The sequence below is a fragment of the Dipteris shenzhenensis genome, chromosome 4 (genome assembly GCF_047967505.1).
Source record: "Dipteris shenzhenensis isolate YYH24624 ecotype China chromosome 4, Dip_SZ_1.0, whole genome shotgun sequence".
NCBI classification, from domain to species: Eukaryota; Viridiplantae; Streptophyta; class Polypodiopsida; order Gleicheniales; family Dipteridaceae; genus Dipteris; species Dipteris shenzhenensis.
In genome coordinates this window covers 55,469,509-55,496,194 of record NC_141599.1, presented here as the reverse complement: position 1 = coordinate 55,496,194, position 26,686 = coordinate 55,469,509, and the positions used below count along the sequence as shown (strand labels likewise).

General features: G+C 44.2%; 1 protein-coding gene across 4 annotated transcripts in view; it reads left to right on the top strand.

The window, feature by feature from the left end:
* The window catches only part of LOC147903073 (kinesin-like protein KIN-UB), a 155,703-nt gene that overhangs the window by 72,237 nt on the left and 56,780 nt on the right, over positions 1–26,686 (top strand). For all 4 annotated transcript variants that reach the window (XM_087374170.1, XM_087374169.1, XM_087374168.1 and 1 more), the window contains one exon: positions 23,922–24,010. In XM_087374170.1, coding sequence (XP_087230296.1) covers positions 23,922–24,010 — 89 coding nt within the window. The remainder of the gene's footprint in view (positions 1–23,921; positions 24,011–26,686) is intronic.

The following is a 26,686-nucleotide window of genomic DNA, read 5'->3' as shown; positions in this document are numbered from 1 at the left end:
TGTATTTGGAGATTGCTTGCTGGCTACCGATTGTCTCACACGAGATGCTGCTTGCTGACAGTAATTTTGCGGTAAGGTCTCCATGATTGGATGGCTGCACCAACAGCTTTTTCAAATCTATATCTTTCCTTGATGTGAGCGTAGTCTCTATATCTTAGGAGTACATGCTACTCATTTTCTACGTCTCCTGTGGGGCAGATTTTACAGGTCCTTTCCTCTTTGAGGGTCCAGGGTCTTGCCCACCTCCCTCTCTCCACCTGAAGATCATGCGAACTAGTTCCGATTTTGCAAACCAAATGTCTTTTAAATATTGAGATGTCTTTCCTGAGGTATTTTTGCATTCGATAGCTGTCCATTGACTTGATTCCCTGTTTGTAGAACTGCATCTTGCCATAGCTTCTGTATCATTGTTTCCATCATTATTTCTCTGATTTCACATGCATCTTCTAGTATATTAGCAGCTGCTGTACCCCATGGTTCCATCCACTTCATTTCCTCTTTGTACCACCTTTGACTTGTGTAGCTTCCATTGCCTTCTGTGGTATACTACTGGCATCCATCTTCTCAACGTTGTTGAGGCAAGCCATGAATTGACATAGTGCGTCCCCTTCTAGAGGTATCATTCCTGTTTCAGCTAGTAGGATGGGTGTTTGTGTAGAGTTTCTATCCTTTCCCAATACATCCTGAAGAGCCCTGGTGCCCAAGTTGGGCATCCGTAGAGTATTACTATCTGTACAAGCATGAGGTACAAAAACTTTCTCATCTCCCAATTCCACAGATGAGTCTTCCTGCATTTGTTTTAAAGATATATAAGGCTTTCAAACCCCCTAGAATCCTCCTTTTTTATGCATGCATTCCACTTATAGTTGACGGTGAAATTTAATCCTAGATATTTATATTTGTTGACTGTTTCCAGGGGCTCTCCCCTTCCAAGGTGACATCTACTTGCCTATCACGTGTTCCGATTACCAATACCTTTGTCATATCTATGTTGACCTACATTCTTGATTGTTTGTAGAACTCTCTTAATGCATCCAAATGTGCTTGCAAATTCTCCTTGCTATTTGCAAAGAATACCACATCGTCTATGTAGATAAGCATTAGCAAAGAAAAGCCTGCAATCTGAACACCTTCCTTGCTGTGTATTCTCATCCATCCTTCCAAATCATTGATAAAGAGACTAAAAAAGGTTGGTGAGAGGGGGCAGCCCCTTGCTCAACCCCTATGTCACTGCTTATTACAGCTTTTCCTGTGGGGCATGATCCATCTATTAGTGGTTTCCCTAGCTCTGCTAAAACTTTCTCATAGAGTCGGTATGTGGCTTCTCTGAGTTCTTGAGGGACTTTGAGCTTTTCGAGTGTTTCCCATAATTTCTTATGTGGGGCTGTATCGAAAGCTTTCTTGAAGTCTACAAAGCAACATTAGACAACCTCTTTCTTATGCTTGGCCACTTCAATTGCAGCCCTTGTGGCCACCATATGATCACTATTGAGTGTTTGGGATGAAACCATGCTTGGGATGGTGCTATGACTCCTTGTTCCTCCGCCCATGTGCTGATTTTTGGCTCAAGAATAGTGCCATATAGCTTTGCCATCAGTCTGCTCACCAGGATTGTCTGCTAATTCTTCGCCATCTTGCTATCTCCCCCCTTATGCATCGGTACAATCCTACTATGGTGCCAATCTGGTGGGAGACCTTTTTCTAACGCCATATTCATAAGCCTAGTAAGCATTTTCTTTGTTTTTTTGCCTCCCAATTTCAAAATTTCTGCTACCAGCCATTCAGGGACCTTTCCATTAGCAAGCTTTTTTAGGCCTTTTCTGTGTCTTACTCTGTTATGATTCCATCTGTTGCTTTGATTGTATATTTTGTGATTTATCTTCTTCTCTTCTCCGTCTCTTTTGTATAGGCTTTTGACAAATCGTATCATGTTCTCCCATCATGCCTTCCTTCTTTGGGGTTTGCTGCCATGTAATTTTTGAATGTCCGCGGGAGACCAATATGTTCCTAGGTAGCCAAAAAACTAGTAATACAGCTGCTTGGGGAGGGCACAGAGCAGCTCCCAAGGAGTGCAAAGGAGCAACTAAGGTATCTACATTGTAGTCTAAAAGTGAAAACATACATTCATTGTAAGATTAAGGGTCTTTTGGTTTGGATTTAAACTCTAATGAGGGCTACACCCTTACGGTATACTGCGCATTTTCCATTCTTCCTAGAAGCGTGGACTTTGACTAATTCTGTTGCCTTTTGTTTGACTTGAGCTAAGCTCCTTGGCTATCCATATCTTGATCCCTTTCAGCTTACCAGATTCGCGAAGAAGATTGATTCATAGATCCCATGTGCCAAATGTAATTATAGCATTCCTTTAGAGTGTCGAATATTAGTTGTAGTATCTTTCTTGTCTTTGTCTTCATCTTTTGGCCATTCAGTGTTAGGAGTGACTGCTTTGATGTGTGCTGAAGTCTCACTATATGTGTCCTCCGCTATGTTTCAGCCTTCAGGAACTATTTCTATCTTCAATGCATTGCTGCACCTACCTTCATATTCCTCAATCTCATCTTGAATATCAGTTTCATTTACTTTTGCATCCATATCTATAGTCGCTTCCTTCTTGATTGTTTGCACTTGAGTGTGCTTGATTGTAGAGACTAGTTAAGTGGTAGGAGGGGAAGCTTTGCAAGTCTGCATTACCTAATCTATTTGAGCTTGCTTACCAGGCCCTTCAAGAACAGCCCTTCAAGAACCTAGACTTGGACTGTCACAGTTGCAGCAGCTACAACTTTTACTGTCACACCTTTGCTGTGGATAGAAAATATGTTATCGTTGGCCAACGATGGTTCAGTTAAGACCTCCTCATTGGTATGTCTTCGCATAAGGAGAATGTGTCAAGGCTGCAACTGTAGAGTAGGGAGTTTTTTTGGCTAGAGTTACAAGGGGGAGGGAGCAGAGGGTGATTTCGAGGAGCCTGGCTGCTCCATGTTTCCAAAACTAAGTGTACCCCCTCGCTAAGACTAACTCCCGGCCTGGGCTAGGGGTTCAGTTGATTGTTGGTGTGACCTATTAACCTCTAGAGCTGGAGCTTCTGATCGAACAACCAAAGACTGGAGCAAGAGCTTTTGTTCGAACAACTTGGGGGGTTGAATTGGTGTGCCAAGTTTATCCGAAGTCAAACTGCGGCCTAGAGCTATACCCATGACCTAGGAACTGCCGACTTGACTCTTGGCAATGATGGGGGGCTAGAACGCGACGATGAGCAAGTGGAAGCTGAGGCGAGTTGAGGCAGCGAGAGCTAGGTGGCTAGTAGAGGGGGCTGAGGCAGGAGCTGAGTAAACAGGGGTTGAGATGGGACCTAAGGCGAGTTGGGGGGGGGGGGGGAGAGAGAAGAAGAAGAAGAAGAAGAAGAATATATTATCGTCCTCTGAAGACCAAAACCGGCCTATGGGACCTGGGCAATACAATATCACAAGTACATGAAAGCTCCTCCCGAAGATGGGAGGGTGGAAAGAGAAACCACCTTCTAGGATTCAGGTGGATTCCTATGCTTGAAGAGCTTATACACAAATGTTCCTAAAGCTGAAGGTGACCCTTTATGCAGCAAATCAGCCAGTTTGTTATGTCCCTCAAGGAGGTGATTGAACTCTTCCCTAATGTGTGCATAGTGAGGGCATATCATTACCATGTGTTCTTCTGTTTCAACCATACCTTGATCACATAGTTGGCATATTCTACTCTCCCTTGGCATCTTTTTCCATCCCCCTGTTTCTATTTGCAGCTGGTGTGATCGGGTGCGAAGTGAGGCTAAAGCCCTCCGTTTATGCACTGCTATAGGTGTACATATGTACTTCTGCGTTGTTGTCTCCCTTCCTGTATAAATTGACCAATATTCGGGGTTGATATATGTGCGATAGTACTCAAATTTATCTTTGTTTTCTGCTGTTTGCCATTTCCTGTGTAGTGCATTCAGCAGGTCATAATGAAAAGCCTCTTCATCAATCTCCTCTGAAGAGTAGTTTAAATACTCTTCTACTTCCCACTTCTTGAACCATTTTTTTAGGTCCTGTGCCCATCCGGATGTCAAAATCTTGCCCTTGTTTGTCTTTTGAAGCTTCTGACTTTCATTCCATGCTCTCTTTGGTAGCCTTTCATTATCCATGCACTTGACCTTTGTGATGTATCTGAGTACTCTCTTCAGAGCATGTAGCTCTATGGGTATACATCCTGTCTCTAGGAGTAACAAAGAGTATGGTGTAGTAGCCTTGATGCCCAGGTGCCTCCTGATGAAAGACTTTTGCATTTTCTCTATCTCATTCCACGTTGATGGAGATATACTCCCACCCCATACCTCTACTCCGTAGAGTACTGTCTGTATCACATATGCCCCAAAGATCATATTTCGTACTTGCCACCTTCTCGTATTGCTATTGTTGCACTCATTTTCAAATTGGAAGTATTTTGCCCATCCTGCATTAAGTCTCCGTTGCACACAGCTGTTCCATCTATTATTGGCGGGGATTTCAATACCCAAGTATTTGAATGAGTGCACTGTCTCAATGGGTTGTCCTTTATATAAGATTTGGAGGGGGCTGCTTGGCTGTATAGTCTTGACTATCATGAGTTTAGTTTTGTTGACATTAATAGCCATCCCACTCTCTGCACAAAATATGCTGAAGATATCCATCATTTTTTGCATCTTACTTTCACTATCAGTGAAAACAACCACATCATCTGCGTAAAGAAGCAACCAAATCACGAGACCTGCTAGATGAGGGCTGTATAACTCATCTTTACATGCTTCTTCATTCACCAACTCCTCAAGTCTATCAATGCATAGGCCGAACAAAGTGGGTGAGAGCGGACATCCCTGTTTTACCCCCATATTACTATAGAACTCTTGTGACATCCCATCCTTACATTTTAGTTGACATTTTACTTTCTCATAAAGTCTAAAGACAGCAAACCTTATTTCCTCGGGCACCCCTATGCATTCCATTCTCTCCCATAGCACATCCCTAGGCACTGTATCAAATGCCTTCTTAAAGTCAATGAAACAACAGAAGAGTGGCTTCCCCTTGAGGCGGCTTTCCTCCATCAAAACTCGAAGAGTGACTAGGTGATCCACTGTACAGTGTTTTGGTCTGAAACCAGCTTGTCCCATTGCTCTTTTATTTTCTTTCTCTGCCCAAGCACTCAATTTTGCCTCTACTATTGTGCTATATAGTTTGGCTAGAGTGGAACATACCATAATTGTTCTGTAATTTGTTAATTGATTGCGGTCACCCCCTTTGTAGATTGGTTTGATCCAATTCTCTTGCCATTCTGTTGGGAAACCATGCATCAAAGCCTGATTTAGTGCCATTGCTATGTGCCTTTGCGTGTGCTCATTGGTCCACTTAATGAGTTCAGCCACTAGGTGTAGAGTGTTTGCTGCCTTTCCATTTACCATTTTCTTGAGGCCATCTTGTACATCTTTCAATGAGAAAAGACCCTGAGTATTACTGCTGACAGGTATGCTCACCATGGGCCGAGCCTTGGGATGTGTGTAGAGCTGTTGAGCATATTCCAGCATCTGTGTTTCTGTAAAATCTCCCATAATGTCATTTGACCTTTGTTTAATTCCTTTCCATGCTCTTCTAGGATGCTTGATAAAATCAATTGCATCAGTCCATTCCTTGTTCACAATAGTGCACGTCTTTTTTTACGTGTAAGTGCATGGAGCTGTTTCTCAGCTGCTCTTTTCTCATCCCCCATTGGGATCCCCTTTAGTGCATTCCTAGCTGCCTTGCACTCAGCATCAAACCAAACATTGTATGGTAGCCCTTTCTTGCATTCTTTATTGCTCTTTTTGTACCCCAAAACTGACTTGGCTGTAGTGAGAATAGCATTTTTCAATTCTGTCCACCCAATTTTCTGTTTTCCCAGCAGACACGTCTCTAGAGTTTCAGCGTACTCCACCTTCTTTGCCTCATTTATATGATAGTTGCCTTCAACTGTTTTGCGCTCTTCTAAAGTTGCCTTGGCAAGTAATATATTAAGCTCCACATATAGTGGTGTGTGATCTGAATCAGGGGACTTTGAGCCAAGTGAGAAATTGTGAATGAGATGGCAAGCTTCCAAACCAATCAATGCATAGTCGATCACACTAGCCCCTCCACTGGCAGGGAAACAAGTAGGGGTATTTGATTTTGGGAAAAGGGCTGTGCCATTCACCACCAACATGTGCATTCCATTCATCAATTGCTCCAATGCCCTACCATGTGCATTCACTTCCTTATCCTTCGAGCATCTACACCAAATGGGGTCAATGTCTATCTCATGTTCCTTGATGTATTCTTGCTGAGTGGGATAGTGAAACTGTAGATCTCCTATCCGTGCATTGAAATCACCAATGAGCAAAACATTTCCTTTTTTGTTGAACATAGCTATATCCAAGCACAGGTCTCCAAGTGGCTAGGTTGGGTCAACCTCATGTCTTTGGTAGAAGGGAGATTCTCTATGAGGAATGTAGCACCCTGCAATGTAAAGTGGTGAGTGCATTCCTTTTACCATGATCCATATGAAGCGTTTGTGGATGTCATCTTTGGCTATGGAAATCATGTCTTGTATATGCTCCTTGTATATGCATGCTACCCCTCCTTGCCCTCGTAGGCCAACTTGCTTTTGCCAGATGGAGTGCACCACGTATCCATTAATTTTAGGAATTCTGCATATGTCCCTTTCCCAAGTCTCTGCGAGAAAAATAATGTCTGCATCATGCATAACTTCATTCAATCCAGCCCCTTTATGCCAAGGGAAACCTCTACAATTCCAAAACATGATCTTCAACTTCTTTTGGGTTCCATAGGCCGCGTGTTCCTAGAGAGAGAGAGAGAGAGAGAGAGAGAGAGAGAGAGTCTCTATTAATGTCCATGGAAGTAACCCTGTACAGGGAAGAGCGACGAATAGTTCTATGGGACAACCAAAACCCTAATCAATACATCTCCTTAGGGAGGGCACATGGCAGCTCCTAGGGAGTGTTAAAAACAACTCCGTTATTTAGAGTACCTGTACAATAATCAGAAAAACTTAATCAGCCATACACCACTTGAATACTGCGAGTCTTTTAGTTTATATTTAAACTCTTTGATGAGTGCTATACCTTCACGATATATACTTCCTGTTTTCCCTTGTTATTCATCGTGTCTAAGGATTCCACTCCAGAGAGGCAACTTGGGGCTTTGCATCTTTGAATTTTCGCTACAAGAATAGATTTGCTCATGTGGGTCAAGCTTGCTCTGAAACCTGTGGCAGGTCAAGGCATAGGGGAAGAGTGTTGAGGCTGAAGTGATGGTAGAGTAGAAGAGTTTCTTGGGAGTCATCTTTGTTGCTGGAGTCAAGGTGGTGGGTTTCTATCCGTGGTGGCCTAAACTGTATCGTAGCTCCCCCCTTAGCTATGTAACCCCTGAGCAAGGCAGGGGGGTCAGCCCTAACTCAGCAAAAAAAAGGACCTGCAAACTGCAATGGAGTTGTGCTTTGAAATGTGACTTGAAGAGAGAGCTGCGAAATGAAACAAACTGAAAGGGAAAGGCCCAAAGCTGTAATAGTGACGTGATCTGGAGAAGAAGTGAAACATGAAATGCCCCCTGTCACTTTGGAGCTTGCTTCTGCCCCCGCCTAGGGCAATGACTAATCCAAGTGCACATCCTAGCTCACAGGGGGAAAATGTTGCTACAATTACTGAAAGATGATCAGCCTTAGGTTCTCATGATTCAATCTCTGGTCACACATATTAGTACTCCTGCTTTTGGTCATTGGCAACCCACTCATTGGGATTTCTTGTTTGGGTGCATTGATGGCACTTTGCATGGCTTACCTATGGTCTCGAACTTGCTTCTTGACTAGAAGCATATTCTGTCTCACCTTGAATGGCATGGTCAACAATCTCTGATGGGTAACTCTTTGCAGGCTGAAAGCATTCACTGGTCAAAAGTTTTCCAGCCTCCGTTTGCTTTACAGGAACCTCGCCGTGCCTACTTTATTTCTTTTAAAGGGATCAATACTGTTGGTGATGTTATTCATGATGATGGCTCTATGCTTCCCTTTTCTCTGGCAACCACACAGTATGGTTTGGGTTCTCATTATCGTACATTGTGGCAGCAAATCGCTTGTATGCTTTCCCCTATGGTTCCGATTCTCCCTTTGGAACTCCAAAATCAATTAGAGGATTGGACTTTGACTTCCCTTGGGTCCTCCTCTCGTCCTTTGAGGCTATCTCAGATCACTCTGCCTGCATTATACAAAATCCTTTTGCTCAAGCCTGGGTTTTAGAAAGGGGTAATTCTATTTGGCGAATGCATCGGCCAGTTAAGTGGTGGAGAAAAAGACTACGGCAACTTTGGGCATACAAGGTTCCGCTTCGGCAGGTTTTTTTATGGCAAGTGCTTTTCCATCTGGACAGTTGTTGGCCCGTAGGCACATTGCTCCTGCTCTATGTCATTGGTGTCTCATTTCTCAGGAGACTGTGCCTCATTTATTCTGGCATTGCCCGTCTTCTTGACAGTTTCTGGATTCTCTTCGACAGAGGCTACGAACGACATTCCCGGCTCTTCTCTTTGGGAAATTTTTCTAGCTCTTTGGTTTTCATCCACAACAACCGGAGTTTCATCTTTTCTTTGTTTGGGCTCGTTATTGGGCACTTTGGACTTATGGACAGACCGCAATTATAAAGTCTCGTAGAATGTAAGGGCTGCCCTTCTCCAGCTTCATAACCGGAGATCACCAGATCATGATGGACTACGTACTGAGCACTTTGCACATGGACAGGAGATCTTGACCCCGATCCTAGCACAGCTGTTCAACCATGCCGTATGCCATGGCTTCCCAACTACCTGGAGCACCACCACCATAGTACAGATACACAAGGCAGGTGATCCCATGGACAGTGGGAACTACCGCACTCTTATCATTGGCCACACTCTGGCTAAGATATATGGCTAGTGAGGGAGATCAGCAGCCACACAGAGGGTCATGGGCAATGGGCTCTTGGGCAAGAAGGTTTACGGAGACAACACTCCATCTTGGACCACATTTTGACCTTGAGTGCTATTATTGAGGAGGCAAAGTCAAGGCATCAGAAAGTCTACACTTGCTTCGTAGACTTCCATAAGGCATTTGATACTATCCCACGTTCTCGCCTGATCAGGAGGTTACAGGAGTTGCAACTCCCAGAGATCATGATTTGGGCGGTCATGAGTCTATATGAGTTCGCCAAAGAGAAGGTACGTGCCCCAGGAGACCTATCAGACTAGGTTGAGAGCACTATCGGAGGGAAACAAGGCTGCCTCCTCTCACCGACTCTTTTCGGGCTCTATATCAACGAGATCCCTAGGTGGAGAGGGTTCACTTCTGGCTAACCTGATGGTGCAGATATGTTGTACGCAGATGACATAGTCCTCATATCATCCTCAGTAGAGGGATTGCAAAAACATCTAGAGGCTCTGGAGATGTTCTGCAGAGAGAGACTTTTTTTTTTCCATGAAAAAGAATTCTATTTAGTATGAAAGAAACCCGAGCTGTAGGCATGAGGAGAAAAAAAAAAGCTCAGAATGAGATGGAAAGAAACCAAGGTTGAGGATTGACAGTTAACGCTGGGAAAATCAAGGTTATGATCTTCAACACCTCACGAGCAATGTCCCGTTGCCATAGGTTCACATACCGTGAGGAGCCAGTGGAGATAGTGCAGTCTTACACATATTTGGGGGTAGTGTTCACCGAGTATGCAAGTGTAATATTTTTACATTTAGGAGACGGCTGTGATGTTTGGCGGGGGTCTCGTTTTGCTGAGGCTACAGACTCTTTTGCCAATTCATCTTGAGTTTTGGCATAGCTTCTTGTCCTGCTTGTGAATTCATTGCATGCTTTGAGAGTATGGATTGAAAATGTGTGATACTATTATTGATGCAATCTATTATGTGCCTATGCAAAATCGTGTGAGTGCACGTGATGTGTCGATTAGGTGGGGACTAACCATATGCTTATTTGTGGGATTTAATAGGGAAACTAAGACTCAATCATCCCTAAAAATTGATTAGGTCTTCCTGAATGTGCAAAAGCGTGCATATGCCAGTGAGTGTGCGTGTAACATTCCGGGTACGAGGGATCGCGCGAGACAGCACTAGCACCACTACGACGCCCATGGAGGAGGCGATCACCTTTGTGAGCACCACCATGGGAGTCCCCGACCATGGCATAGAGGGAGCATGGCATGTTGGGAGAGATCCCGAGCGAGAGCAGCCCCTAGTCATTCGCTTCAGAGATTCACATGCTCGACTAGCGACACTCCGACACCAAGCCTCTCTATGAGAGCATCCCACCCTGTCCATGGACGAGGATTTGACATCACTATAGATTGAGGAGCGACGAGTTCTTCTGCAACAGTGAGATGTTGCCCACAAGGAGGGGAAATGGGCCGTGGTCCGAGATGGTAGGTTGCTCTATCATGCTACCAGACATGGACCTAGACGGAGCAGGTATGACCAGGACCTCATCGAACCGACACGGGGTCTGTTACACCATATGGACACGCGCTCCTTGATCTGGGTAGGATGCATGATCTCATCATCTACAACGGGCTCGACCTATGGCCCTCCTCATGTGGTTTTACTTGCTCCCCACACGGGGGAGGCACTAGTGTAGTAGATTACATCATGGGATCCCCTACCTTCACTTCATGTATCACCGACTTCACTGTAGCACCACTCCCTCCAAAGCACCACTCCCTCCAGGAGCTGATCACACATACCTATTCTTCACTATCGCCACCCCACGCTTAGCCACACCACACACACCACATAGGAAGCACGACACCTACCATGACATACACTTCGATCACAGCCTCTCACCGGCCTACTCTGGATGCCTAAACAGACTCCTAATCTACATCGATCACATACCACTCATAGAGAACCATGCTGCCCTGATTAGTCGCACACTCCACGAGGCTGTCCTCCAAATCTTTCCCCACACCACACGTCGCCGACAGCTCCGATTTGAAACCAGATGTCACCTCTCAAACACACCAGACACGGTATGCAAGTACCGACGTCTCGTACGTCGGAAGAAGCAGGCATTTCTTCGTCGAAATGAGGAGCTGCTGCACATCTTGTATAGCAGCAACTCTAAGGATTTTTGGCGGAGATTCCTTGAGCGTAGGTCCCCATCACCCCTCACCGACACGAGAGTCTGGCACACATATGCACACCATCTTTATGATGTCCCACACCAGCCCACTCCAAATCTCCTATACACACCTCGCCCCACCACTTGCACGTTGTTCACCAGAGGGGGAGTCAAGGACGCGACATTGAAACTGCACAATGGCCGAGCAAAGGATCATGAGGGACTATGCACTGAGTTTATCGCATATGGGATCGACACGTTAGCCCCGATCCTAGCAAAGCTATCAATGACGCTGTTTGCCTTGGCTTCCTCCGCACCTGGACACTCAACACCATCACCCCCATCCACAAGGCAGGGGATCCCATGGACCCAAATAACTACAGGACCATCATGATTGGACATGTGATGTCCAAGATCTATGCAGCTGTATTGGATGCATCGGTCAGCCTGTTCGCAAAGATGAGAGGGCTCAGAGCAGAGGGTCAGGCCGGTTTCAGGCGAGACCATGGGACTATGGATCACATACTCACACTCAGGAGTGTCATTGAGGAGGCCCCAGATCACGGAAGGAGAGTATTGTTGCTTTGTGGATTTTCGCAAAGCCTTTGACACAGTACCTCGAGCTCGTCTCATGACACACCTACAGACATTGGGATTTGATCAAGAGATCATCTGGGCAGTCATGGCACTGTATGAGAGAGTCTCACGCCGAGTTTGGACAAGCGCAGGTTAGACAGATGAGATCTTGAGTACCATAGGAGTCAAACAGGGTTGCCCCTTATCACCCACCCTGTTTTGCCTCTACATCGATGAGCCTGAGACTTTCATGGGGGCGTTCGGAGGGACCGGTTGCTCACTTGCCAGGATCATCATCAAGATTCTTCTTTATGCAGATGACGTGGCACTCTTGTCATCCACACCCGAGGGGCTCCAGCGACACCTAGATGCACTGCAGGCTTTTTGTTTATCCCATGATTTGGAGGTCAACCTTGGCAAGACCAAGGTCATGATCTTTAACACCTCTCAAGCAAACATGCAATGGAAGCAAGTTACTTTTACTTTCGGTGGGTCACCAATTGAGATCGTATCCTCATACACTTACTTAGGGGTCATCTTCTCCGGCCCGATCTTCATGATGAGACTAGCGATGCAGGCCAGATTGAGCAGGGGATACGCCTCACTGGCTCGGCTAGAGAGACAATGCTTTCACGCCCACTGCCAGGACCCTCGGACCAAGGCTCTTCTCTTTGACTCCTTGGTCCGACCAGCCGGTATGTATGGCAGCCCTTGTTGGGGGCCTAACATGTCAGAGATAGAGTGGACACGGGTGAAACGCCTGCAGATCCTCATGCTCTCACAAATGATCCGGGGGAAACTGTCTGTACCACATCACATCATTAAGGCCAAGTTTGGTGTTTCTCTACTCCAGCTAGATGCAGCCTTTCAGACCATTACATATCTACACCGGGTTAGATCATATGGGGACTGCACATCAGGGAGACAGAGGTTGCCATGGTTGGCTCTCGATTTCTCCATGAGGTTGGCAGCAGAGGGAGCTCCCAGTGAAGCTGAGTTTCTACAAAGATTACTGTCTTCGTATTTCGGAGGAGGGATTCATCACACCACCGGGGTAGACTGAGCCTCATATGCCTCACTCACTACGGATCTCCATTGGACAGTTTCAGATATCATCACACCGCCTCCGCATAGAGAGCGGCAGAGCAGAGGGGATTCCTAGGGAGCATCGCTTATGCATATTGTGCGACTGTCAGGAGGTTGAGTTGGAGGAGCATTTTATTTTCAGGTGCCCAGTGTACTACGAGATCTGAGGTCGCTACCACTGCCTCTTCAGAGACGGCTCCGGGCTCCTTTCCAGATTCCTCGCCTACCCAGATTAGAGATGCCCAGTGGCCTTCATTCACGAGGGGGTCCGACACAAAGAGTACTTACTCAGGCGACGAGGCTTGCCCACATCATCAAACACCTCTCAAAGTAGGATCACAGAGTTCTTCCCATCGAGTGACATTGATCGTCTAGTCTTTAGCCACAGACGTGACAAAGACCCCGACCTGACGACTGTAGCACGACACACGAGACATCAAGGGGGGACACAGATCACTCTGGGGGACCTCCCCTCATTGTTTAGACCCGGGATACGTCCCATGGGAGTCACGGTGGCTCTGGTCTTGTGTCGAGCCTCGTCCAGGAGACCGAGACGCACGGCACACCTTGACGAGTGCCAGCGTCCCATCACCGGCTATGCACCAGCGAGGGCGACATGACATACGGAGGATTCCGCCCCACTCCAGTCCTTTTCTTTTCTTTTCATTGTTACATCCAGATGTATTTGATTATGTATGATCAGACTTAGGGTTCAGCACGGGTGATGATGCTCATTTCAGTAGCTCCACCCTGTGATTTGTATCAGGTTTTCTTTCAGTCTCATAGACCCATCGGTCTTCCGAAGACTCTAATAAAATTTCTTTCTTTCTTTCTTTTCTCTCTCGTACAGGTTGCATAGCTCCTCCACAACCACTCTCGCTCCTCCGCAAAGTGTCGAACTAACTGAATGGGTGGGATGATCGCCCTTGGCCATAAGAGACTGTGCTAGTCTTTAAAATGCAATGGGAGCAGCTTAGACTTTTGAAAGTTAACATGAAGGCCAGCTGCCAAACCATAAACTAAAAGGGCTTGCATCAAAGCAGAAAGATCAGTCTGAGTATTCCTTGGAGTAAAGAAAGAATCATCAGCATAGGCCTGAGCAACCATGCTGCGATAAGGCACTAAGGAGGCAGCCCTGACGAACCAAACTACGGAAGGAAGCAGCCCATCATGTAAATAGCCTTTGATACAGTCAACAAGCATTTTAGCTATGATCTTGTAAATGACTGGCATGAGCGTGATTGGTTTCCAATCAATGATAAAATCAGAAATTTGCTTCTTAGGAAGGAGCTTTACTAATTCCTTTTTTTATGAGAGGGGCATTTGCAGCAGAGGGGCATTTGCAGCAGAGGGGGTTTTGAGACTATCCAAGAAAGCAAGAAAGAATTCAACAGTGAGGCCATCCCATCCTGAAGATTTCCATCTACCACAGGATTTAATTGCATCTGACAATTCCCTTTCAGTGAAGGGAAGTTCCAGCTCCAAAGCTTGAGCTTGAGAAAGAATTGGATGGACATGCTGTAAAAGAAGCTGACATGCAGACAAAATCTCAGGTGAAGGAGTGTTGCACACAAAAATCAGCAAGGTCAGAGCGAGATGAAGACCAAGAACCATGAGGCGTCCAGACCCGACAAATATTTGCAGCACACACACACTTTTTTTTTAAAAGTGAAAGCTTTGATTGATTATATTACAAGAATAGTCAACTTAGAAAAGAGGTGCTAGAAAATACCTCAACTGGATATCTCAGTACAAGCCAAATATACATCCTAATCTATCTGGCGAGCAATCAAAGAAAGATTGTTGCAATGAACGCTTAAAGAAACCAAACAAAGAAAAATTGGGATCACTAAAGATTTTACAATTGCGGTCTGTTCATAAAGTCCAAAGTCCCCAATAGCGAGCCCAAATAAAGAAAAGATGAAACTCCGATCGGTGTGGATGAAAACCAAAGAGCCAGAAAAATTTTTCGAAGAGAATAGTCAGGAATCTTACTCGTAGCGTGTGTTGAAGAGAATCCAAAAACTGCCGAGAAGACGGGCAATGCCAGAATAAATGAGGCACAGTTTTCTTAGAACTCAGACACCGATGGCATAAAACAGGAGCAATGTGCCTACGGGCCAACAATTGTCCAGATGGAAAAATTCCCAGAAGCACTCACCATAAAAAAAGCTGTTGCCGAAGTAGAACCTTGTATACACACGCTTTTTTTAAATAGTGAAAACTTTTGCTTGATTATATTACAAGAGTAGATACCTCAAAATGAGGCAGCCAAAATTACATCAGCTGAAAATCTCAGTGTATGCTAGATATACATCATGATCTATGCAGAATGTTTGCAAGAGATCAAAGAAGGATTGTTGCAGAGAACACTTTAAATAGTGAAAACTTTTGCTTGATTATATTACAAGAGTAGATACCTCAAAACGAGGCAGCCAAAATTACATCAGCTGAAAATCTCAGTGTATGCTAGATATACATCATGATCTATGCAGAATGTTTGCAAGAAATCAAAGAAGGATTGTTGCAGAGAACACTTTAAAAAGCCAAACAAAGAAAATATAGGATCACTAAAGACTTAACAGTTCCTATCTGTCCATAAAGTCTAGAGTGCCCAATAGCAAACCCAAACACACACACACACACTTTTTTTTTTTTTTTTGGGTAAATCCATGATTATATTATCAGCAAAATTTACATGAGGGTCTCAAAAAAAAAAACAGAGAGCCTCAACAGGAAATCAAAAGCAAAGAGAAACCCAAACACACACTTTTTTTTTAATGAGAAGAAATCTTTATTTCTATAGAATAATTACATTCATAGCTGCTTCAAAAAGCGAAGTAGCTACTACTGAAGAAAAGATCTCAGTATAGGCTGTATACACATCCTGATCAATCAAACGAGTCTGAAAACAATCGTAGAATGATTGTTGCAGAGATCGTTTGAAAAAAAGGAAGGATGAAAATAGTGGATCACCAAAGACTCTATGATTTCTATCCATCCATAAAGTCCATAGGGTCCAATATCGCACCCATACAAAAAATAAATCAAAACCCTGTCTCTGGGGATGAAATCCAAACAACCAGAAAAATCTGCCAAAAGTAACAGTAGGAAATCGCTGTCAAAGCCTCTGTCTGATGAGAGCAATGAGATCAAAAGTATTTAGACAGGACCAAAAGATGTGGAGCACTGATTTAGTAGAGTGCGAGCATCTGTGACAAACAGCTGAAGCAATATGTCTGTGTGCGAGTAACTGTCCTGATGGAAAAATGCCAAGGAGAACTCGCCATAGGAAAAGCTGTTGTCGAAGAGGGACTTTGTAATGCCAAAGGAGACACAGCCTTTTTCTCCACCACTTCATTGGACGATCCATATGCCAAACAGTATTTGCTCTGTCGGAAATCCAAGGTGGAGGTAATAACACTCTATACAATGATGACACTGTGATATGTGAAAGCTTCAAAGGACGGACATATGAGGAAGGAGAGCGTAAAATCCAATCCTCAAGCCGATGCTGAATTTCTAAATGAGGTACCGGCAAGTACGGTTGGAGCATTGCTAAAGGACGATAATGAGCTCCCAAGCCATATTTGCGAGCAGCCAAAGAAAAAGATAGAATTGTGCCATCATCTTGAAGTACATCCGCCACAGATGAAATGCCTTTGAAGGAGAGAAAATATGAACGTCGGGGTTCTTGTATGGCCAAAGGTGGGTGGAATACTTTAGACCAAAAGAGATTCTCTTCCCTTAAAGAGTTGCCCGAGAGAGAGTCCCTGCCTTTCCATTCCAAGTGGGAAAGAATGTGTTTCCAATCAAGAAGCAGAGAAGAGATAAAAGGGCATCCTCTGATCTTGCCTTGGATAGAGCCAAATAAAAATTCCCACTGAGTAGGCTGCCAATTCCCAAAAGCAGATGTATGAAGATGTAATAAGAGAGAGCGAATCATAAAAGCCCAAGGCTGATCTCCTTGTAGAAACTGCATCATCATTTTTCCCCTGTGAGCAAGTAAATGCATTTGAATATTGAGAATGTTCAGACCCCCGTGCATCTTTGGAGAACAGAGACGATGCATGGAGAGTAATCTGAGACTTTTCTTGCCATGTTTTGAACGCCAGAAAATTTCCATGATAGCTGACATAAATGAAACCAAATCTGCCTTAGTGAACATAGTAAGAGGCAGATAAAATTGTATGTAGCTATCAAAATGGATTGTGTAATTCGCAGACGAACATGTAATGGCTAAGTTGCAAGCTTCCAATATTCAAGTTTTGCCCTCAACTTTACTAGCACCCAATCAGTTTGTTGTGAACGGGTGAGTCCCCAGCCTAAAGGATAACCAAGATGTCGAATGAATTGAGAAGCAGGGACAATTTCCCCAGGCCACAAAAGGTTGTGCCAGTCCTGTGCATGTAAAGGCAACAATTTTGATTTTTGAAAATTTACCCGAAGGCCAGCAGCCAATCCATATGTAGAAAGAGCATGCATGATCATGGACAGATCAGCCCGAGTATTTTTTGGAGTAAAGAATGAATCATCAGCATATGCTTGAGCAATCATGCTGCGACTGCCAAGGATCTCCAAACCGTGCAGCTGGTAAGTGTCCAAGAGGTGATCCAGATATTGAAGCAGTGGATGAGTGGCTATGGCAAAAAGTAAAGCACTCAGTGGACATCCTTGTCTGACAGAGCAAGCAAGAGTCCAGGATGGAGAAATATCTCCTGAAAGTATGCAGGCAGCTTCACTATCTTGATATAGCCAATTGATGAGTTGCTGCATTTTTGTGCCAAAACCCAAAGCCTGCATAGTCGATGAAATAAAATCCCACTGAACTGTATCAAAAGCTTTGGCAATATCAACTTGCAATAACAAAACATCCTGCTGTGTGTATTTGGCATATTCAATTCCAATGTAGGCATTAGCAATGTTATCGGTGATATGCCTACGCGGGACAAAGCCATATTGCGCAGGATGCAACCCATCATGTAAAAACCCCTTTAGCCGAGCAACAATCATTTTGGTAGTGACTTTGTAAATTACGGGCATAAGAGTGATAGGTCTCCAGTCTGCCAAAGACTCACAAATTTGTTTTTTAGGAAGGAGTTTAACAAGACTTCTCTTCCATGTGTCTGGTATTTTCTGATGTTGCCATGCAGCATTCACCATAGATAGTAATGGATGCTTCAAAAGAGGCCAGTATGCGAGAAAAAACTCGACGGTCAAGCCATCCCATCCAGGGGATTTCCATTTGCCACAGGATTTGATGGCATCTGACAGTTCCCTCTCAGTAAAGGGTTCCTCCAATTCCAAAGCTTGAGTAGGGGAAATGATTGGAGAAACACTTTGCAATAGTAAATTTCGTGCAAGCAAAACCTGTTGCGAGGGAGGAGCTATAGAGCCAAATTGCTGAGAGAAGTGATGCACACAAAAGGAGGCAAGCTGTGACCGTGAAGTAGTCCATGATCCATCAGGCATAAGCACTCTGCAAATTTCTGTTTTGATTCTCCTCTGATGCAAACTCTTGAAAAATTCTTTGGAAGGGCAACCTTTATCTGTGAAGGCTCTTTGTCTTGCTCTAGTCTCCCATTTTGCCAGTTTCTTGTGATCATTTAGTTTAAGACAATGTCTGGCCTGACATAATGTGGTTTGCTCATGCATGGACAACGAACGATGATGACTGAGTTCAGTGAGGTCTTGACAAGTAGACTTGGCCTGAGCAATGGTTTCCCTCAGAGTCTTCATGTAAGACTTGCCATAAGCTCTAATCACCATTTGCATTTTAGAAATAAAAGAAGCCCAGGCATCATCAACATGAAAATGGTTGTTAGATGAAAGACAATGAGCTGCTTCAGTAACCATTGCCTTGAATTCAGCATGTTGCAAATAACTGTTGTTGATGATTAGATGTCGCCTTTGTGGCAATCTATCATCTGGCATCTTATGAAAAGGCAACCGCAGCCATAGTGGTGCATGGTCTGAATGCACAAAGGCATAGTCAATCCACATTTTGCATGCGAAATCCCCATTTTGTTGTGGAGCAACACTGTACCAACGATCCAATCGTGCCTTATAAGCGGAAAGAGCATTATGTTGAAAAGTGTAGCCCGGTGACAGAGGCTGCAATTCCTTCCAGAGGTCAACTAGATCCAAATGCAAAAGTAGTTGAGACCAGGCATGCCTTTGAGGAGATAACATATGATCATGGTTGGAAGTGTTGTCTCCCTGTTGTGGAGCATTATTGAAATCCCCACATATGTAGGCATGAGATCTCCACGGGTATTGTTGCATAGCATCCCAAATTACAGTTCTGTCTCGGGATGACTGAGGTGCATAAACTGAAGCAAATTCAAACCCCTCTCCTCTTATAATGCATTGGAGAACAAGCCATCTGCCTTTGTTGTCATTTAATGCAATGACTGGTTGAAGCTCATGTTTGATCAGAAGGACAACCCCTGAGAAAGAGTGCTCCCCAGCATAGAAAATGTCATACCCACAGTAGTGTCCTGTCTTGCCTGCATAAATATGTTGGTTGTGCTCTTGTAATGCTACTATGTCAGGCTGAAATCTGTTGATGTACAGCCACATAGATTTCCATTTCCTACTGTCACACATGCCCTGGACATTGAGTGTAAAAGAGGTGATGTGAGCAGTCATATATACAGATATTTATAGTAATGTAACAACTATGTACAGCAGCAAAATGTATGAGGTCAACCTTGCATTTCTATCTCAGGGTCGAGGTCTCGCCCCTGAGAAGAAGTAGTCGCCTGAGAAGTGGACAGCAAAGCAGCAACCTCTTCTTCAGGGAAGAGTGTTCTGCTGGCTGTTACTGCAGCCCATGTAATTCCAATTCCTGTATTGATCTCTGGGTGTTTCCGCTAGAAGAGGCACCATTCCAAGTGCGGGGGGGTGGAATTCTTCGAGCAGAAATAACCTTTCTTGGGCTCTGCCAGCCATCAGTTGAAGGTTGCTTTCCTTTGGACAAGGATTGAGTAGCAGGAGGTGAATGTAAAGTAAGATTCACATTGGTAGCTACTGAATCTTTGCCTTTATCCTGACTCCGAGAATGCTGTCTACTGCTTTTATTTTTGTTAGCAACTGGAGTAGGAGCATCTTTAGTGGGCATGTGGACTGGCAAGGTGACATGATGCATTTTATGTTGGTTCAGTGGACACTGTGAAGCCATGTGTCCAAACTTTTTGCATTCAAAACAGGCCCCTGCAAATAAACCCCATTTGAGTTTATAAAATGCACTCCCCATGTTCACATTATTCACCGTGACTGAGTAAGAGTCCGGTGTGGGATTATCAGTATCCCAGAGAATGCAAAATTTGTTTGAATTACCATTTGGCCGTGGTGGGCAGACCACTTTACCTAAAGAGGCTGCAATTTTAGGCAAAAGTGAGGCCATGCATTGGGGAAAATCAACAACTTCAACCCAGACTGGGCATCTGTGTCGGATTAAAGCCTGAAAGTCCATTGTGGGAGACCATGGCAAGACATGCACCATTTGCTGCCCAAAAAAGAGAGGTGAATGTTCCAAAAGCATTTGTCTGTGGATCTCATCCACCATGATAACCTCAAAAAAGCCCCTGGCTGCATAATGTACTTTACGAACAAAAGAGCCAGCCAATGTGCGTGTCAGCCAGTTGCCTATTTCTGCAGCAGGTGGCATCCGGCCTAGAAAGAATAATATGACTGCATTCTTGGCATATTCTCTGACTGGATCCACAATTTCATCGACCTCAACCATGAGGCCAACTGAAGGAACCGAGTCTTCCACTCTTTTCTCATATCTGCAAATCCTTCATGCATTACATCATATACTAGTTGAGCCTCAATCGTGTCATGCATCGGGTCATGCTGACCCTCAACCTGCTTTTGTTTCTTGCAGGGAGCCGAACGCTCCTTTTGAAATGTTTTTTCATATGAATACTCTGCCATGACTTGGTAAGAATAGGAGCTCGAGGATGAAGTACGAAAGGGATTGAGCAGGTTATGCTGTACGGACCACCAACGGGGTTGTACGGACGATGATGGATTGCACAGAAATACTAAAGGAAATTTGTACGTAGGCTGGGCTGTATAGAGAAACTGACGAAGACGAGGAGAAACTGAACGAAATTGGTACAGTAGAGGCTGGGCGTATGGAAGCTGACGAAGGGCTGGGCTGTACGGAAGCTGACAAGGAGACTAGGCTGTACGGAGAGGCTGACGAAATCTGTACGGAAAGGCTAGGCTATTTCTGCGTTGTACGAAAAAAGACGGAGATTAGGGAGACAGTACGAGCCTGCACGCAGATCTGCACAGGGATGGTGACCGTACGTAACAGCTCCATAGCTTGAGACATAAAAGCTGAGATATCTCTGGAGGACCAATGTAGCAAAGGCAAAAAGAACTGAACATAAGACATTACAATAGACTGTACTATTCTGAGCCTGACATGAAGTGGCCAAGTAGAAATTTTCCAATATTCCAATTTATGTTGAAGTCTTTGGAAGATCCATTTTAGCTGCTGCTTCCTGGTGATATGCCATCCTATAGGATATCCCAAATGCCTGACTACATCTTTGGAATGCACTATCTGACCAGGCCAGAGAATAGAATGCCAGTCACATTGTTTCAGGGGAAGCAATTTGGATTTGTCAAAGTTGACATGCAATCCCGCTGCTAATCCATACAATGATAATGTGGTCATAAGCATGCTGACTTCCCGAGGAGAGTTCTATGGCATAAAGAAGGAATCATCACCCATTCAGTATCCCATGAAGCCTATACACAATCATTTTGGCAATGAGTTTGCAAACTACAGGCATCAAAGTAATAGGCCTCCAATCTGACATATGATCACAGAGATTTTTTTTGGGCACATGATCTGATGGGGAAATGATGGCTTATTGCGTATCATCGGTGGACCGTGATAACATGGGCACCTGGAGTCGCTCTACCCTAGTTCCCAACAAGGGCTGTCGTACATGCTTGCCAGCTAGACCAAGGAGGAGGCGAAAAGGAGAGCCTTAGTCTGAGGGTCCTGAAAGTGTGAGTGGAGGCATTGTCTCTCTTGCCGAGCTAACTAAGCATATCCCTTGCTAAGACAGGCTGCATCACCTGTCTCATTGTGAAAATAGGGCCAGAGAAGAGAACTTAAATAAGTGTTTGATGAAACAATATAGACTGGTGATCCATCAAAAGTGAATCTCTCCCTACACATAGGTGCTGAGGATGTGTTGTGAAGACCATGACCTTAGTCTTACCAAGGTTGACCCTCAAATCATGCGACTCATAGAACACTTGTAGCGCATCTAGGTGTCTCTGGAGGCCCTCTGTAGAAGAAGATAATAGCACCACGTCATCTATGTATAACAAGATTTGAATCAAGGAGTTAGCAACAGAGGATTGAATTCCTCCAAGTGTCTCCATAAATGTCTCGAGCTGGTTATGGTCGATGATATAGCAGGCACCCTTGTTGACCTCAATAGTGCTCATGATCTCCTCTGTCCATCCAACTCCTGTACGGACTCTACCTAAATCCTCTTGTAGATTGCCATAACAGTTCAAATGATCTTCTGGTAGTAGCTCAGCTCTTGTTCTCATCTAATAAGAGAGAGAAAAAAAAGAAAGAAAGTTTATTAATGTCTTCGGAAGATCGATGGGTCTATGAGACTGTGAAAATCTTGGTACAAACAAGTTGTGAGGGTGGAGCTACTAAACGACCATCCACACCAATGCAGAATGCAAAAAATGCAAAATGATAGTACTAAGTACAACATAGTCATGTCAGTGGTCGACTACATAATCATCATCATCATCATCATCATCATCAGGACATTAGGGTGGATGAGGCAATGGAGGCATGAAATTGGCGATAGAGCGCTGTCGGCTGCTCACGGTTGTGACCCTATGACCTGTCCTAGTCATAGCTCTGTGCCTAGCAAGGGCTATAGTAACCCCTATCGGCCCGGCTCCGGCTCAGAGAGGGGATATCCCCAAGTGTAATCTGCGCTTCAACCCTCTGTTTGAGCTGCCGGGTCACTAGCTTTGGGTCACACTCATGTCGAGGCCTCATATTGTGGGAATCCATGTGATATGGCTAGAAGAACTCCATGATAGAGCTCTGAGAGGGATCTGCCATGGAAAAAGTCTGCTTCTGTCTCCATGATCGAAGTAGCCTCTCGCGGTGCCTGACTGCCTCATGAATGAAAGCATCCAAGCATCTCTAGTCTGGATAGGAGAGGAATCGGGACAAAACCCCAGAGCTATCTCTGAAGAGGCAGTAGAAACGCCCCCGGATCTCATAGTAAATAGGACACTGAAGATGAAGTGCTCCTCCGTGTCAACTTCTTGTATGTCACATAATGTGCATATGCACCTCTCCCTGGTTAGGCGTGCGCGCGCGCACGCACACACACACACACACAGAGTATGGTAAAATAGAGTTGGAAGCGTAAAGAGGTATGGCTTGCAAGTTGGAATTGGAGCACAAGGCTTGATAAATACATTACAATATAGCTGATACTAGATAGTCACAATTTACAAGCTACATTATGCAATATACATGATAATAAAGTGGATACAACTAAGCAAATAGTTAGAACATACAAGTTATAACTTATGCAATATCGATAAAAGAAAGCTTGAAGCGTCAAATAATTGTCCATGGCAAGTGATAATGATGTCAAGTTTTGACACAAGAAAGATGTTAATGCTAAATATGAATGTCTAGATAGTAGAAGCAAATAGAGAGTTCGACTCTCCTTTAAATTGATCGTGAAAGCATGATGCCTTATAAACCTCAATCCATAGATGCACATACCAAAGAAAGGCAAATAGAAAAACAAACAAAAAGACAAGCTCATATTTTGATGCTTAGAAACAATTACAAATGCTGTTGATGCAATGAAACTCTTTTGTGACTATGGTTTAATTGAGAGATGGTCATGGAAGCAGGGAAAAATTAAATTGATTCATCCTTTTGGTTAGTGGCATTTGAGTTGTGTTTTGTCTTCTAAGTATCTCTCATGAAAAAAGCTAGCCTTTTTGCTTGGGTGATATATAATCTATGTCTAGTTGTGCACAATTCTCTTGATGCCATTTTTTTGGGTTTGCAGGCTCCGCAAGGACATCTTTGGTGATAACAATAGGACCCTCATCAAGGCATCGCGGAGAAACATCAAGCACTATAATGTTTGGTCAACGAGTAAGTAACTCCATTTTTTTAAAGGCTACTATTAAACATTGTTTTGCGGTGTTTTGTTTTGCAAGGCTACTAATAAACATTGTTTTGCAAGGCACTAATGTGAATTACACAAGCATGGCACTCATTTCCAATGATTGCTTAATGTTTTATTAATTTTTAGATGTGGGTATATTTATACTTCCAATTCAAATTCCTAATATGTATGTCATGTAAACTCTTCAACATGTCACCTCAATGTAGGCTCTTCAAAATTCACATTTCAACTCAATAGTTAGTAAACATTATTGGAAGCCAAAATGGTCTATGAGACAAAAACCATGTGATGAAGCATGGGGGACTAGTACAACAAAAAAGGAAACAACTAAACTACATCTCTATGCAATACACCATGCATGAGACAAGTATGAATAATTATCCCCATTAGTGTGTAGAGAACAAGACATCAATCCGATGTCATTGAGGTGAAGGGAAGGGGGGACGGGGGCTTGTGAAGCCTCTAATGGTGCCTCTATGAAAAATGATATATTCACCCGTGAGTCTCTTGAATAGATCCAAATCTCACACAAATTTTGGGGAGGACTAGTGGGGCGAAGCGCTGATTCTCTCTCTGATTGTCAACAAGCTTGATGGATTCCTACGTGTGTAGTCCTTTGACTACTCTGACCAAGTACGAAGGTTGGCTGGGCAAAGAAGGATCATATTTGATGCATTGGATCCCCATATATACTCTCAAGATGAATATACGTACATGCTTGAACTTTTGATTCAAACAATTGTTTGGTTAGAACTATGCCCAAGATGTGCTTGAGGTTGGGTGTTAAAACAAATAGTGGTGGCTGGTGAAAATTTAATAAGAAACTATGAGCTTGGAAGTCTACTGATCACTCATGTCTGCTGTAGTAAGGATTTATATTGCCTATGATCGTTCATCAAATGTAGACAAGCCTTGTTCATCTAGATATGTATGAATTATGTCAAGAAGCCTTAGGCACTCTTTTGAGGGAAAATTATTGTTTCCAGTGTACCTAGGACTGTAGCAAGGTCATCCAATTGCCTTGCTTGCAGTTCATCTCACATAGGGCCAGCTTACCCCTTACACTCTGCCTCTAGGCCTTGACACCACATCAAGAGCTCCCATTACTGCATCTGCGACTACGCCTCCCTCGCTGCCCCTTCCCTTAGCTCTTTCTCACGGCCGCCCTTGCTCCTATTGCCAGCCTCGCAGCTAGCACTTAGCCCTCCTTGGGATGTGGCCACTAAGCCATTTTTTTGGAAAGCTCCCACTAGATTAAGAAATTACCCGATGGAGCTGCTAGTACAGGGTGAACTCGTATTGGATGAAGTAGAAAATCTATGAGCTACAAGAAAATTCTTTATTAAAATTTAAAAGTAAAAAAATAAAATGAAAAAGTTAACTCCTTTGGGTTGTCTATTTGAGCGCCCCTGTCGCCTCTTCTTTTCCCTTATTTCACCATCCTTTCCCCTTCCCCCTTGTCTTTCCATGTCTACTTCCTCCTTTTGCCTCTTCTTGGTCTAGCAAGAGGCATTTCTTGTTTGACCAAAGGAATTCAGCTTTAGAATGTGACATTTTTGGTCTAGAGAGAGACACCCCAAGGAATCAAAATTTCTTTTCCCAAGAGGACAAATAACAATTGTAGAAAGCTATCCTTTTGCTTCGGGATTGAGCAATCACGGGTTGCATCGTCAGCCTTACCGCCCCATGACAAGAGGTTTGAGATTGGATTCTTGTCCTAGCTCCTTGGACACCACTCAACCCTTTCTAATCTAGCGTAGCTCCTTGGACACCACTCAAGCCTTGGTGGACCGTGGAGCAAGGCCCAATTTATCTTGGATCACATTTGGTCTTCGTCATCCCGTGGCACTAACTAGGGTTTAACATTGGATGATTTGGAGATGACGCATCACCTACTAGATTAGCCCATCACATTGCACTTCCTAGGCCTCTCCAAGGGGTACATGTCTATCTTGTCTTCTATTAGGGTTTGTTTCGGCATAGCAATCAAGACATTGACCACAATAGCCTAAGAAACAATGAATTCTCAAAGATGTGGTTGATTGTAGACAACGTGGATACCCTACTAGAGGAGGTACTTCTAGAGACCTTAGTGGGAGGTGTCTTCAAGCAACAGATTGAGGTTACAGGTCTACTAGCGCATTGCCTATGTTGTAGACAGATGGGCCACTTGGCTAGGGCATGCACATGCTTCATGAGTGGTCCCTCCTCTCATCCTTGGAGCCCCTCAAACCATCATCAGCAAGACAACAAGGGGGACATGACTTGCTCCCTACCCATCCAAGTGACAAAGCCTTCTCAATTGTTTGCAAGTCCCTTGGGTCAATACTTTAGAGAACGTTTGGACAAACATGGTGTCACGGGGACGTGATTTTTGTTCTACAAATAAACCCTCGGACACTAAAAATCCCTAAGGTGCACCGACTAATTCCTAGGTGCACCCACTAGGCCCAAATGCTAGGGGCAAGGCAAGGTTTAGAGGGCCCATAAAGTTGGTCCGAAGGGAAACCAAAGTGTGCCATTGGTAGGAGGGTAACACGCGTTAATGAGCCACGTGGCAGCCCGAAGTGTGCATGTGGTTCCAGGTGTTCATTTTCTCTCTCTATCTTTGGACTTTGATTGCACCTTGGAGCTTGTAAGAG